Genomic DNA, 17,500 nt, shown 5'->3' with positions numbered 1-17,500 from the left:
TTCTCTTCTTTCTTCATTTTTTTTTTTTTTTTTTCATTTTTCTTTTATAAATAGAACTCCCGTTTCACACCATTGCAGTATTCAATTGTTTCGTCAATTTATTTTACGATAGGACTATTACATTATAATTTATTCATTAACACTCAATTAAAATAACATTGAAATACATTTGATTATTATATATTTACTTTTATTTATTATATATAAGATGAATAATAAGTTTTTATTGTTAGGATATTTAACAAAGATTAGTATATAAATAAATAATTTACAATTTACTAAGCGAGATAATTTATGAAATAATTGAAGAATATAATAGACGAGATAATTGATTGGACTCGGTGTCCTTGAGAGAGAGAATAAAAAAAAAAAAAAAAAGAAAATGAGAAAATAAAAAAGAAAAAAAAAAGTACGCTATATTCTTCGTAAACGATAAAGTGCATACATAAAAGAAAAGGAAAACAAAAGTAAAGTGTAAAAAAAAAAAAGAAAGAAAAGAAATAAAAAGTTATCGTAATAAAAGGAGGATGTTGGCAATTAGTTAATTACGTAAGACAGTAGCGATGCGTCCCATCCGTTGGTCCGCATCCGGACACGCTTCTATAGAACACTTTCCCTTCGACTGCTGTTTTATGAGTTTCTCGATCTTCATGGTAAAAAAAAAGTATGCGTATAAATTACGAAGATATATATATATATATATATATATATATATATATATATATATACGTATTATAGATACTTTGTAACACGTATGTTAAGCGTTATATCATTACGTATTCTCTTACTCGAATGATATAGCAAATTTTAAATCTGTCTATTCAAAGAGAGAGAGAGATTAACTGACTGAATTTCGATCTCAAAAAAGGGATCTCCGTAACCGCCTTCGCTTTCACTTTCACCAAAATTTGCTCCACTTTATCTCTGTCTTTCTCTTTATTTCCTTTCTTATTTTTTAGCATTGTAAACGTGTATATTTATAGGTATACAAGTATATATATATATATATATATATATATATATATATATATATATATATATACGCATATATATGTATACAGGGTGTCGAAAAATTATTCGTACAAATTTATACTTTAATGAAAATTTATGACAGTACACGTATAAGATAATTAAAAAAGGTATTTCTCGGATTTGTATTTTCCAGATTTACTTTTTCTTTGTTTTTCTTCTTTCTTTTTTCTTATTTTATTAAATCAACGATTTTACGTATGTATAATTTTTATGTTCACTCGATACTTCAAAAATATGATCATATTTTTACATGAATTCGTTTATGTCCATCTCTTGTATGTCCTCCTCATTGTATTTTTTTTTATACATAAAAAAAGAATTCAATTCAAGATCATAATTTAAAATCATTTAAACGACATTAGATAATAATTTTTACGATTGTCTATTATAACATGTAAAATTGTACAAATTATTTTCTAATAATTAACATACGTATGTATATATTAGGGAGATAGGAAAGTAATGTCGTTTCTGCGCATGTTGATATTTGATTGTGATTAAAAATAAAAACTTGTTAAAAATTTAGTCGTTTGAATTTAATTCAAGAAAGCGACATTACTTTCCGGTCCCTCTAATATATATACATATATATATATATATACATACGTATATATATACATACGTATATATATACATATATACTGTGTACTTATGTACACAGATCGGTAGGTTTTTTTTTGTCAACATTTTCGAGAAGAACGTGACATAATTCATCTTCGGAGAAATTCCCCCCGATTGGCCGTAATTTTATTTTGTTTTATTTTCTTTGATACGTCATCCTCGATCGTACTTGACCGAGGCACGTCTTTCTATTTTACATTTTTCATTTCTCATCAATATCTCAAGGTGTTCGGATCGCTTTCTCTATTCAGTCAGTTAATACGCAATATCTTAAAATTAAATTGTAAGTGAATTATCATTTTAATGTAACGTATTTTTTATTCATAATTGTCATAATAATTTAATCGAACAATTAATATTATCGATCAATAAGTGAATTATTAATTTAATATTATAATTATATATATATACATTATGTATTACATGCAGATAATTAATATTACTGCTCGTTGTAATTTATTAACATATCAGAAATTTTTAATAAACAATATTTCCATATATCGTTATTATTTTATTCGTAATATTATTTAACATCGTCGTAATATGTAAATATTTTTCATTCGTAACTCAATAAATAAATATAAAATAAGATTAAATATATATATATATATTTTTTTTTTTTTTTAATTACAACTACTTAATTACATATCTAATTAAATATTTATCTAATTATTTCATACAACAACGTATAGTTCGATAAAATTTACATTAGTCTCATTTATATGAATGTATATAAGTTCACAATATTTTAACTTTTCAAATTTGAAGACAAACTTTATTCGTTTATTTATTGTTTAGAAGAATATCATTTAACGAGAGATCAATCTAATTATTACGTACATATTATGCAATATCCAGCTCGATATATGTAAGTAAATAATGTGATTAGCGAGATTAAATGATAGTGTATACCTAACCTATGATTATTCATAACGTAACTATGAAAAATTCCAATATTAATTACCTATCAATCACAAAGTAAATTTATATGGATAAATAAATGAATAAAACTTTGAACGAACTTAATGAACAATGGTAATTACTATATACGTTTATGTAATATCTAAATCGCTATATCTGTATATTATAGTCATTTAGAAAATTCACGAACAATTTTTAATGGAACAAACTCGTTACGTAATAATTTCCTGTTAATCCAGTTTTAATATAATACTTGATATTTCCATTGAATCTAACCTTGGCAAAAATTTGTGTAAAAATAAAATGAAAAAGATCTTACAAATCTCGAGAATAAAAAGATTTACGTAAATGAAAGGAATATGTCGTAATATCTGTTCAAAACTTATTCGTATATTTTTCTTCTTCGTCGTCGTTGTCGTCATCATCATCATCATCATCATCATCATCATCATCATCATCTTCATCATCTTCATCATCTTCATCATCTTCTCCTTGAGAAAGACGTTCTTTCGCCGAGTAACAACGAAAAAAAGAGACGAAGAGAGCTTCGAGTGGAGATCCTACATTTTGTCTATTTTTATTTCTTTCTTTCTTTCTTCCTTTTCTTTTTTTTTTTTCTCTTTACAAAACATTTCTTACACTTCGAGTTTTTCTCCTCTCTTCCTTCTTCTCTTCGTTGGAAGGCGGACGTACGTATCCGACTTTCTTCTCTTCTCTTGAGAACATAGTAAACGTTTCCGGTCGAGTTAACTATACGTCGTTGAATTATTTTCTTCCTACACAGGATAATGCTTTTTCTTCTCTTTTCTTCCTTTTTTTTTCTTTTTCTTTTTTTTTAATTATCCATCTCGTGAAAGATAAAAATATACTTTTATTATGACGAGTTAATTGCACGATCGTTATGCGAATAATTCGTTAACGGGGATAAATTTTCATGAATTATTAATTGGGAATAAATAAAGATAATTTATTTTCATATTTATTTTTTTCTTATAATTATTTATTAAGAAAGATAAAGGTATACGTTTCGTGTAAAGTCAATTAAATCGTCGATTAGATAATTGATTTATTGGGACAAGCTTTTTTTTGTAAATAATATTAATTTTGAAAGGCACTTGCACAAAATGAATCATGTATTTTGGTAAACGGAAAAAATGAAATATATGTATATTTCATTTAACGATATAATATATATATATATATATATATATATATATATATATATTGCGACCTCGTTTAAATATAGTTTTACCTTCGCCAACCAGTAATCCACGTGCTCATGAAGCATGAATACCAAGTGCAAGGATATTTCCTCTTGTAAAGACATTCACACAAAGACGAATCTTTGTTAGATTAATCCTAATCATTTGAAGTTCGTATCGAGAATGAAAATTATTAATCTATATTCACGTACCATTATGGTATATGAAGATCGTGATCTATTCTAATCGTGTGAAATAGTTCGAGAAATGACATTTCGAATTTTTTCTTATGCAAGATCTTTTAAATTAAATAAAATAAAATTATTTAATTCTTTAATGCATTTACGCATTTGTCAATTATAAAAATACATACCGAAGCTTTTATTTAATTATTTTTAGAATGACAAATATATATATATATATATATATATAGGTATAAAAAATACATTCATGTTTTAATTTAATCATTTAGCCATTCTTTTTACAGCTTAATACGATGTAATATATTTTTTTATATAAAAAAAAAAAAATAAAAAAGAAAAAAGAAAAAGAAATTAAATAAACAAAAATCATACATTAAAAGGTTAATAAATTTTATAAATATTTAAAATCCATTTCTAAAAAAAAAAAAAAAAAAAAAAAAAATACATTTTATACGTAGAAAACAAAAAAATTGTACTCTGTGTTTGCGTCAGTAAATGTAAAAAATTATTATAATATATTGTAAATATCTTATGCGTACCAAATGATTTGTAATACGCGATAAGAATATATAATGTCAAATGAAACTAATCTTATATGATCTTAAAACAGGAACAACAAGTATTATTCAATACTAAGAATCGATCGTTACGAAAACACTATTTCGAGAATGTACGCACTTTCAAAGAATTTCAAAGGTACATTTAACATATAATCAAGAGAAGGAGGGAGGGAGGTAGGGAGTGGGGGGGGGGGAGAAAGAGAGAAAAGAGAGAAAGGAGTTCTCGGTTGATCTACCAAATAGATCAAAGTCATCAGTATGGGTACCGTAATTCTATAGATTTGTAGTGATCTTTAAAGTATTTTTACAATCACTTTAATACGACATTACGAGGCCTATGATACTTGTAAATCTTACAATGTATAATCTGTATCAGAAAAAGAGTTTTTTTTTTTCCTTTTTGAAAATTCATACGTGTACGTGCGTAATAAGTTCAACGATTTAATTATTTCAATAGAAATTAGGTTTGAAATTTGATATATTTTTGAAAAAACTTTTGCGATTTACGTAATAGATCTAACGATACGATTTAATAAATTGATTTTTTTATAGGTCGATTTAAAATTTTCTACATGCACTTATATTGGAGTTATTTATACATATTATATTGTTAGTAATATTATAAAAATTATTGTTATAAATATTTGGGTTGAATTATTTCATATATAATATTATTACGATTAATACTATAAAAAAAAAAAGTAGTATTATACGATTATTATTACGATATATTATTACGATATATTTATTTGTATTAAATATAGTTACATTTTTCTAAGGATCAAAGCGAATGGAGAATGGATGCATTAACGAGTTTCATGCTCATTAACGCTTCAACTTCTTGACGACAGGATAATCGAGCAAATGAAAAATGGTGGGGATGCAGAAAGGGAAAGGCGTTCTTTAAAGTTTCGCCTGGAATATCTCGATGTCTCCCCCTCGACAAATGTTACTTCTGTTTATTTATTTATATATACGCAATATATATATATATATATATATATATATATATATATATATATATATCTCATGTCTTAACAGACGTAACAGATGTAAAACGATAATATATTGTTTGATTTAAACTTTAGTGAAAGTTATCGAAAGTATAAGACGAAAAAAAGAGAAATATATATATATATATATATATATATATATATATATACAAGGTGAACGAAAAGAAGTTCTCATATAAATTTTCTTTATAATGTGATCATAATTGATAATATATATATATATATTTTTTTTTAATTTAGTTTTAAAAAATCACGAGGAAAAAGAATGTAATTGATAATTAAAATCATCTTAGAAGATTTTCGATCCAGCCTATATGCATCTAAGGTTCATTGTACTCATTAATATTTTCTACATTTTCATACAAGGCGAACATGTTTTACACTCTCTTAATAAGATAAATTGTAGTATTACAAGTATATGATGTCAACTTAGAAAAAGACGTTCTAAACGATAAGATACATACAATTTTTCATAGAGATAAATATGAACGAGATTAGAATTACTGATATACATTATAATTTTCCTTTCTTTTTTCGCAATCAGGATCAACATTCACATTCTATTTATTTGCATTCATTAATTGAGATTTTTGTTTGGTCTTTTCTTTTTTTTCAATTCATAAACAACCTTTTAAGATAACACATACACACACACACATATATATAAATATATAAAATTCTGAATGTAATAGCATTTAATTATATAATAACTTTACAATATTGCTAACCGCATAATAATTTGTACGATAAAGTGTATAATACTATGCAAGACTATATACAAATTATACGTATTATATTTATTATTATATATTTAATAAATATTATAAATATATATATATATATTTATATATATATAGTGTGTGTGTGTATGTATGTTTGTGTATGTATGTGTATGCGTGCTATGTTTAGAAATGAAATACAAATAACATGAGATCAGAGTTAACCTTGAAAGAAAAATATCGTAAGAACGTTTAAGGAAAAAGATGGAAGAACATCGAATTGTTTATTTGCAAGATGATGAAGGGAAGAAATATAGAGAGTGGGAAATCGAGCAAAATGTGAGCGTCTCGTAAAGTAGGAGAACGAAGCAAAAGGCGAATCACCATCGTGGGTTGCGTAGGTAGGAGGTAGGTAGGTAGATACATATATACATATATATATATATACATATATATATACATACATACATACATACACCTTTCGAGAGTTTACCAGTTATACGTCGAACAGTTAGAGCAGCGGACAGTTACCTTCACGTTTCGAGATCGAGAGGATCTGTTTTGTTCTCAGGTGTGACATAGACCGATTTATAAACTAGCGTGCGCGCGCGCGAGAGAGAGAAAGAGAGAGAAAGAGAGAGAGAAAAAGAGAAAGAGAGAGATTAACTTCTCGGTGAGTTATTTCCTATTTTTTTTTCTTTTTTTTTTTTTTTTTATTATTATATATTTGTAATTAATTTCTTGTTCATCGTTTATATCATATTTTTATTTTATTGATATTTGAGAAATTTTTTTGCTGATTTTGAAAATCTTCCTTTTTTTTCTTTCCTTTTTTTTTTTTTTTTAATAATTGTTTATATATAATATATTATTTGCACTATATATATATATATATATATATATATATATATATATATTGAATTTATTTATAAATAAGTGTTATCAAAAGTAAAAATTGATAAAGTTATAATAATAAAATGATAATTAATAAAAAAAATTGTAATAAAATCAATTATAAATAATTTATTATAAGCAAATAGTTTAACATTATAAAATAACACTTATTTATTAATGAATTCACAAAGAATATACATAAATACGCATGTAGTATATAATATAATGTATTCACCAATAAAAGGGTCATTGAACTGGATGTGGTATGTAAATAATTCGATGTAATATGATCGATTGTTCTAGAAAGAAAAGGATAAATAAAAATAAAAAAGAAAACGTTAATATCTCTTTTACCACAAGGAAAATGTTGTCGATAAAGTAACCTCGTTACTAACGTTTCACAGGAATATCAAGCACCAGTATTGCGCAAGTAATATAACTGGGCATCCAGTTCACCTCGGTTCCCCCATAAAACTTCTCTTGCTTCATACTGATTGAATTCAAATTGATTAACGATTGCATAGTCATTAAAGTCCGTGCTAACACAATTCTTAAAAAATAAAGAAAACAACAAAAAGAAAAAAAAAAAAAAAAAAAAAGAAAAAGAAAGGAGAAAAAAAAAGATGATCGATGTCGATCGAATAATTTAATACACAAGAAAAAAAAAAAAGAAAAAAAAAAAGGAAAAAAAAAAGATGGACTATGGCGAAATCGAAAAAATATATCTAGATCATTTTTATCTATTTTTTCTTTTCTGTTTTTTTTTTTTTTTTTTTTTTTTTTAATTAGAGGTCATTCGAGAAGAGGAGGAATCGATCGATTCGACTCAAAGACAATGAGTCGAACGTTGTTGATGTATTCGTTGTTGGCTTTGACCAACGTAAATGCAATTTCGACAGTATGGCAACCATTACCTTCACCTCATGTACCAAGCACGAGTGTCCTTCGTCAGGAGGCAAAATTATACGGAAGCTTAACACCGGCTAATTCTCCTTATGATATCGATGGACAGCTGATCGATTTGTCACACGAACAGGAACAATGTTCTTTATACAAGATTTCTATGAGTCAACAGCTTTACTTCGAGGTCAGTTTTGAGATCACAATTAATTAATTAATTAATTAACTAATTTGTTCAGTGATTTTTTTTATTCACTTGTTTATTAAATATTTAAAAAAGTTTTTAACGTTTAAAAAATTTTGTTCACTCATATTGTATCTCTCTTTAAGAATAAAATTTATATATTAAAAAAAAAAAAAAAAAAAAAAAAAAAAAAAAAAAAAAAGAAGAAAAAAAAATAATGACTCGCGAACTTTAAAAAAAATAAAAACAGCTCTTGTATTTATTTAATTAGGTTTCATCAGAATTTGTTCAATCAATTTCTTAGGTATTATTATATATATCATAGTTGTTACCTAATTATTTGTATTGGAGATTTTGCAACGAACAGATACACTGGATATTTATGTAATAACTTTCAATACCCTTTTTTTTTTCCCTTTTACACAAATCTGTACGATTTTGTTTCCATTAAGGAAGTATACTTTTGGTTGTATTATATAGTTTTACCGGTGTTATGTGGTTACTAGTATTTTTCTGGTTACTATTATATAGTTGATACTATAATTATTTGTCGGAGATAGTAAAAAAAAGAATCTATTTCATTAGATATTCATCTAATAATTTTCAAAATCACTTTTTACTTAATACATTTATTAAAGACTTTTACTTTTATTAAGAAATAAATTTCTAATAATATTATATAGTTATCTCGTTATAACTATTCGCGTTTGAAATTTTACTTATTAGATTATTCACCTAATAATTTTCTTTATATATATATATATATATATATATATATATATATATATATATATAAAGAAAAAAAAAAAAAAAAAAGAAAAGAAAAGAAAAAAAAAAGAAAGAAAAAAGAAAGCATAAAAGATTACTTTAGATTACAATGAATTATTTCTTCATAAGACGCTTTATTCGTATTAGAAAGTACACTTTTAAGTTTTCAAATGTTGCTAAAAGTAATCATAAAAATGTGCAAAATTATGTCGATAGAAAAAAAAAAAGAAGGGAAAAAGAACTATAACTCCACAATTACATAACTATTAGACATTTGTATAAACAATCAAGTTGCAATTCATGATTGCAGTTGAAATTTTTCTTTCTTCTTTCATAATACCATGTCTCCCCTGTTTCAACGTAGACACTTTTTTTCCTTTCGATAACAATCAACACGTTTTATTTATTTATTTATTTATTTATTTATTTACTTATTTTCTCATTCTTTCTTTCTTTTCGTTACAGTACATTCATTACAAGATCGACATGCCGAATATAAAAGAGTTTACTCTGTGTATATGGTCCAAGTTTCACAATCATACCAACGATCATCCTCTGTTTTCTTATGCAGGTGAGAATGTCACTTATATGTTTCTTTCTTTCTTTCTTTCTTTCTTTCTTTTTTTTTTTATTTACTCTCTTTCCTTTTCTTTTCTTTTCTTGACTTTTCCTTTCCTTGCCTTGCCTTTCCTTTCCTTTCCTTTCCTTTCCTTTCCTTTCACCTTACACTTTGCCTCATGCGTTTAAATTAAGATAGCGAAAGTCGTCTTTCGTTCGTTCTTCTCTCCTGATATCCCTTTAGATATCGATATATATATATATATATATATCGAAGTTGATGTGAAAAGGAACATTCGTCAGACTTGTAGAGAAAAAGAAAAAAGAATATTCAAGAAAAATCATCAATATTATTTAATTTGTCGATTCCGTTACATTTATTTATTTAATAATTTTCTCATTCAGAATTTCGTTCACATTCAGATTTTCTCATTAGGTTTCATAGAATTTTAACTTCGACTAGAAAGTTTATATTTTACTTCGATATATATTGATATAGATCGAAGTTGTTGCGAAAAGAAATGTTCACGAAAGGTGTTGAAAACGAAAGAAAAGAAAAAAAAAAAAAAAGAGAAATCATCAGTATTTTTAATAATTGATCAAATCATTTGACTAATAATTTTCTTTAGGTATTTGTTCATATATTTGTTGATACTTTATTTCAATTGAAACGTATATTTTTAATTAATTTTTATAACTAATTATTTGAGATCTTGATTTGTTAAACATTCATCTGTTAGATTTATCATTAGATTCTGTTTTTTTTTGCTTTTTTTTTTTTTTTATTAATTTGTTAGATGTTTTCCTTTTTATTAAAAAATATACCTTCAGTATATATATATATATATGTATAATTGATATATATATATATATATATATATATCAAATATACAGTTTATTATATTATAATTAACATTATATATTTATTGATAAATTTATTTATTAGATTTTTATACTTTTTAAATTGTATACTTTTCTTTAGCAATATTATACATATATATATATATATTATGTATATATAATATATATATAATATATATATATATATTATATATATATATATAATATATGTATAAATATAGTAGGTATTATATAGATAGAATATTACTATGTATAGTTATTATTATAACTATTCGCTGGAGATTTTAGTAATTGAGTTAATATCAACATGTATTATATATATATATATATATATATATATATATATATATGTATTTATATATAGTTATATTAAATGAATATGAAGTTATTACGTGTGAGTTATCAAAATAACGAAAGCGAATAACTTTCCAAGGCGAATTTTAGAAAGGCACTTTGTCTGGATTACTCAGACGCTTCGTTTCGTTTATAGTTTCGTTTGGTTTCGCGGTAAAGTCACCTTCCCTTTTCCTACCGTCATCGAATCTTTCACATACTCGATGTACATTATTAACGTGGTGTGGTAAATCGTAAAGTTTGATAGTAATAAAAAATTTGCAAAGTCGTTAAAGAAACTTTCTAGCCATCTTAACGTGTGGCCTTATATGTACATAGACACTATATTTGATTTAGAAAAGAGAGAGAGAGAGAGAGAGAGAGAGGGAGAGAGAGAGAGAGATGGAGTATATAAAAATATTCATATTCGTTGAGATTTTTTTTTTATTATGACTTGACGATGGTTTATTATGAATTTGTTTTTAAAGATTTTTTTTTTTTTTTTTTTTTTTGGAAAAATTCATCTCTCTTTTTTTCTTCCTATTTACTTTTTCTTTTTCTTTATTGACCAAAGGATACATCTTCAAGTAATTCTACAAGAAATTTATGTGACTTGTAGTATGATATATACAGGTTGTGGGAAAAGTTTCTAGTTGGATCAATAATTTCTCGTGTTATTTTAAAATTGTAGCCGGGCTTGTAGTTTTACGATCTGAAGGGGAAAAAAGTTAGCCCGTAACATCTTCTCGATATAAGGATAATTGATTTTTAGGACCATCTAGGAAAACTTATGACCCACCCTTTAGGAGCGATGTAATATATATATATATATATTTTTTTTTGTTATTTTTATTTTATATATTAAACTTTTTGTTTTTTTTTTTTCTTTTCCTTTGGATTTTATAGATCTTGTTAGGAAGATCAATAAAATTGATATTACATCGTAATTATATCATTGTGAAAGTTAATGTTTTGTTATCATCGAACTCCTTTTTATAGGATCGATAGAACGCCATAAAATACATATAATATATAATATAATATATAACACGACCATTAAAAAAATAATAAATAAATAAATAAATAAGTAAATGCATTTTATAGATATTTTTAGGATGATCTATAAAATTGTCATTATATATCGTAAAAGTTAATCTTTTTTATTATGATTTCATATGTTTTAAGTCTCGATAGATTTACGAAATGCATACGAAACGTGATTATTTATAAAATGAATATATTCATTTTATAGATTTATTTAGAAACATCTCTAAAGTTTTTATTACGTTATCATTGTCATGATCATGATCATGATCATCATCACTATTATTTTATAAAGGTCAAGGTTAAAGTCAAAGTTTAGAACGATTTAATTTATTCTATGATCTATAAAACTTCTAGAAATATAAAATCATCTGCCATAAAACATAAGAAAACTATAAAGAGCTATTTTTACCATAAAACTAATTTTAGTCAAGACTTGAGAACTATAAAAGTCTAAATTTATATTTGTCATCGCATCTTATATATATATATATATATACAAACAAAAACAAACAAAAAGAAACATGTAAAAAAAATTTCTTTATTATACACCTAACTAAAATTCCTCATTTTATAGATGAAAATCTACTCGATCTATTATAATCAATATAATTCTTTACTATTAAACTTATAGATCATTTTAGATCATTTCTAAAAGATATTTTATCAATCTATTATAATTTGCTACTATACTATAGATCATCTCGTATCACTTACTAAAGAACATTTATATATATATATTAAAAAAAAAAAAAAAGAGAAAAAAAAAGAACGCTTACTTGATCGCAAATACATTTTTCCTTTTTTTTATTTTTTTTTTTATTTTTTACTGGAAACAATAATCGAACAACGAATTATGTAATATCTAGTGAAGAAAATGCATATACGCATATAAATGCTTCAATTATTTCCAGTCGATGATCAACCTCGAGGTATATTATCATGGGTCGCCAATACACCAAGAAGTTCTTATTACATGATGAACGTGGACGGTCACAACTTGTATAGATTGAATTATCCGTTGAGACTTAACAAGTGGTACCACTCTTGCCAGAGTTGGAATGGCCGTACCGGAGAATGGCAGATCTGGGTCAACGACGAGCGTGTAGGTCGTGGGTTCAACAACAGGGTAAGCGAGCATTGTCTTTTATCTTAGAGATAAAGAACCAACCCTTTTTCTCTTCCTCTTCCTCACTCTCTCTCTCGTTCTTTTTTTCTTTTTATATATATATATATATTTTTTTTTTTCTTTTTCTTTTTCTATACATAATATGCCACCTTCTTTCGAGTATACAATAAGAAAATGGAGATTTCTTAAATAAACCTTCCTACCACGAACTCTTTTGTTACAATCGTACTACCATTTCTCTCTCTCTCTCTCTCTCTCTCTCTCTCTCTCTCTCTTTCTCCATCTCTCTCTCTCTCTCTCTCTCTCTCATTTTCTTGTGTGTGTGTATATATCGTGATTTATTGTTTTATGTGTATATATAGTTATATATTCATTCTTTCTTGTATATACATTATATATATGTATTATATGTATATATTTATATATGTATATATATTATATGCATATATATTTTTTTTCTTTTCTTTCGAATAATATCCGATCGATTCATTGGTATGTTCAATTGGATGTATTAATATTGAGGAACTATATATAATATATTTATTACGATAGTTTTTTTCTTTTTCTTTCTCTCTTTTTTTTTTTTTTTTCAATCGATCAATGAAATTTTTCGTAATAAAAACGTAATTTTTAATTGATCAGTGAATCATATCCGGGAAATACGAAAATATATTCTCACGCGGAATTAATGAAATTTAAAATATTTATATATAATAATGTTACTTTTCTTTCTTTATTTTTATTTTTTCTTTTTTTAACTTTTAATTTATTATCATTAATATATCGCGCTCTTAAACAAATCGTTAATTCGAATTGGATAAGATAGAATGAATATTGATTTAACATTTGTTAATGCATGATAATTAAATTAGGATATAAATATTGGATTATTTCTTTCCTTTCCTTTTTTTTTTTTTTTTACAAATATTTTTTTTTACAAAATTTTTTCATCCATTTAAAAAATCATTCAATATATTTCGGATATATCAATTGGATTAACACATTAATGAATTTTTAGATTAACATGTTGTTCATTTATATTTACTTTTTTTTTGTGCTGCAATCATTATCGTTTAGAATGTTTCATATTCTTCTTTGTTCAGATTGAATGTTTCTATTAGACATGTATTAAATCTGTATTAGATGATAAAATAAAAGCTTCAGAATATTTATGCTGGAAGTGATTAGATCGAATGTTATCCACGCATGATATACTATTATATAATCAATCATGTAATTTTTACTTATTCATTTCCTTTCGAGGTCGGTGAAAGGCACTTGAAATTCGCATTAACTTTTTTATTATTATTATTATTGTTTCTTCTCTTTTTTCTTTTTTTTTTTTTTTTTTTTTTTTTATTACACTTGCTGATATTCCATTAGCAAAGTTCATTTTTTTTTACAAAAAGAAAAAAAAAGAAAAAGAAAAAAGAAAGAAAAAAAAATTATAAAACAAGGATTGATACTTTTTTTAATTCAAATGATCCTTTTTATCATCATGATTATAAATTATTATTGATATTAATATTATATAATATATTATTATTATTATTATTATTATTATTATTATTATTATTATTACTATTATTATTATTATTATTATTATTATTATTATTATATCATTGATTACGTTTTTGTTAGTAAAGTTAAAAAAATAAAATAATTCACAAAAATGAATAATCTATTATTTAGAATTTCTAATCATCATTATTTCTTTATTATTATCATTATTATTGTATTCTTTTGTTAGCAAAGATAATTTTGTTGAAAATGACAGAGAGAGAGAGAGAGAGAGAAAGAGAAAGAGAGAGAGAAAGAGAGAAAGAAAGAGAGAGAGAGAGAGAGAGAGAGAGAGAGAGAGAGAGAGAGAGAGAGAGAGAGAGAGAGAGAGAGAGAGAGAGAGAGAGAGTAGATAAGGACCGTTCTTTTTTGTCGACATTCCGATTTTATAGAAGCATAGAAAGTGGGCGTGGTGTAGCTGTCGTTAGAGAAAGAAAATGGAAAGATTTTCGAGAGGAGAGTAACGATCGCGTGAGTATAACACTATATCACATACATACATTGTAACTTCCATACATATATACATTGTAAGGAAGTAAAGGCACACCTGGAAATGATTCTTGACTTATCGTTCAGTCGAGTGGTTCGTTCTTGAAAGTCGGTGCAGCGTGACGAATGCACTCGAGAGAAAGTGGCCTTTGGAAAATTACAAATTACCGACGACATATATCGATCGTGGGTCAATGTTGAGGCAAAACGAGGTTTCTGACTCTATTTCGATTACTCTTATTGACTTTAATACATATATACAAAAATGATATAATAATATCATTATCAATATATTATGAATATATATGAAGTGATAAAAATAAATATATAAAAATAATATATAAAAATAATATATATATATATATATATATATATATATATATATGTATATGTATAAACTTTCTCTTTCTTTACTTCTCTCTTTTTAAATTATAAAATAATTTATTATAAATACATGTATATAGGGTGGATGGTGAAGGCAAAGTTCCTAGATAATTTTTAATATCACCAACGGGACTTTTGGTCCACCTTGTGTATATATATATATTGTTAAAATATTATGGGTATTAAAAATATTATCGATATTAAAAGAAATGTTATAAATGATAATTATATAAATTTTTTTCAATCATTTCAGTTGGTAGGTCACGTTATTAAGGGCGGTGGTATTGCGATATCAGGTCAAGAACAACGTCAGTTGGGTGGTGGCTTTTTAGAAGGGGAAGGTTCTCCTCCAGGTAAGTAATTAAATGTACGGAACAGAACAACAATCAAAATCAATCGATTTCTTAATATCCCTCCGTCTCCCCCTTCAGTCCTCATTTTTCTGTCTCTCTTATTCCATTTAATTATACGAATGTACTCATTAATAATTCATTATTAATTTATATAAATTTCGTTGTCGTCATAATTTTGACAAAACAATTGGATGATATTTAGATCGAAATATATTATTTCAAAGGAATTAATATAATAAACAATAGTTAATTATAATTAATTATTGATTATAAAAATTTTGTTTAACAAACTATCATACATATATCTATGTATTTTATTTAACATATAGCATGTTACATTTACATATTTTCTCGAATAAGATAACAATCTAAAGACTATAGATTAATGTTCATCATGGTATTTCCAATAAAATTTTGTTTGTTTTTTTTTTTTTTTTTTTTTTTACAAATGCAGGATCGGGTGGTATGTTAGGAGAAATAACAATGGTTCAATTGTATAGCGTTGCTCTGACAGCTGGTAAGGCTCATAAAGATCACAAACATCACCACGCTCATCATTACGAGCACGATACTACGAATAATACACCAAGGCCGATAACAAAGCAACCGGTTACAGGACCGCCTTTACCTCCTAGTCCATTCTTAACTGGAGGTCAAATTAATCCCCAAGTAATATTAATCATTCTAATGATTATAAATAATAAAAAAAAAATGTATGTTTGTAATTATTATATATATATATATTTTTTTTTTCCCCCAATACGACATTAACGTTTAGGTGAAAATCAATCCGGGTGCAACATTGCAAATTATTCGAAACGGAGTGATCATGCGTCATCCAGCATTACCCAGGGAACCACCACCACAACCCTTTCCACCAGCCAATCTCGAAAGTCTTTCAACGGTGATCCCATTTGTTTCGCAGTCACCAACACTGCCAGTAACTTTGCAACAAGATTCCGGAATATTTGGAAATCCTTTAAGTAGACCAACCGGTCCTTATCACGAACTTTTCAAAAGAGAGGAAACTGTAACGAAGAGGGAAGATATTTGGGATAAGATTGATAAGAAAATAACAACGACGTCTAACTCCACTGTTGTTGAGAACAACGACGATGACAACGATGACAAGGTCTGTTGAAATTCTTTCATTAAAAAAATTAGCGAAAAAAGAGAATTCATATTTTTAATATATATATATACATATTATACAATTTCCTGCTTCATTTTTAGGTGAAGTTCATTGACAGGATCAAGGACGATATAGAAAAGACGCCGAAAAAACATGGTACAGAGAAAAAGAAAAGAGGAATCCTGCAATTGCCAGATGGTTTATTGTTCGATGAAAATTATGCCGTACCTCAAGGATTGGACAATGATTATTTGTCTGGTTTGGCCAGTTTTGATCTTCAATCGGTCAAGCAAGATAACAAAGATGACGAAAGAGAACCAGCTGAGGCTGAAGTTAAAAGGATTATGGATATTTGCGATGGCTGTGCCGAAGAACCTTTTGAGAAAGCCTTGATCATGGGATGGAGATCCGTACCTAAAAAGGTTTACTCCGGTGCTCTCTATATACCTGCTGTGCAGGTCTGCAAAGCTTTTTAATCGATCCTTCTCCTGGCTTCTCCTTGAGAGAATTAAATATCATATCCCTTAAAGGTTTTACGAAGCCTAAGAATGGCTGATAGATAAAAGACAATCATTTCATCTCATCTCATCTCATCTCATTTCACCTCTCTCTCTCTCTCTCTCTCTCTCTCTCTCTCTCT

At 26.0% G+C, this 17,500-nt stretch overlaps 3 protein-coding genes across 14 annotated transcripts in view; 2 read left to right on the top strand and 1 right to left on the bottom strand.

The window, feature by feature from the left end:
• LOC118442182 (uncharacterized) overlaps positions 1-137 on the top strand; it is a 3,560-nt gene extending 3,423 nt beyond the window's left edge. For both annotated transcript variants that reach the window (XM_085661834.1, XM_035867494.2), the window contains one exon: positions 1-137. This exon is cut by the window's left edge and continues 1,043 nt beyond it. The gene's annotated coding sequence lies outside the window, so the exon portion shown is untranslated.
• LOC118442177 (coiled-coil domain-containing protein AGAP005037-like) overlaps positions 1-17,500 on the bottom strand; it is a 58,073-nt gene that overhangs the window by 36,042 nt on the left and 4,531 nt on the right. The window lies entirely within an intron of this gene.
• b6 (pentraxin-related protein b6) lies at positions 6,788-17,456 on the top strand. The gene is made up of 8 exons (XM_035867487.2): positions 6,788-6,944; positions 7,955-8,252; positions 9,483-9,588; positions 12,728-12,942; positions 15,629-15,728; positions 16,183-16,397; positions 16,507-16,860; positions 16,962-17,456. The coding sequence occupies exons 2-8, from the start codon at positions 8,001-8,003 to the stop codon at positions 17,334-17,336; spliced, it is 1,617 nt and encodes a 538-aa protein (XP_035723380.2). The 5' UTR covers positions 6,788-6,944; positions 7,955-8,000; the 3' UTR covers positions 17,337-17,456.

This window comes from Vespa mandarinia, chromosome 16 (assembly GCF_050613455.1).
Source record: "Vespa mandarinia isolate Hongniang chromosome 16, ASM5061345v1, whole genome shotgun sequence".
NCBI lineage: Eukaryota > Metazoa > Arthropoda > Insecta > Hymenoptera > Vespidae > Vespa > Vespa mandarinia.
This window is presented reverse-complemented; position numbering and strand designations above follow the sequence as displayed.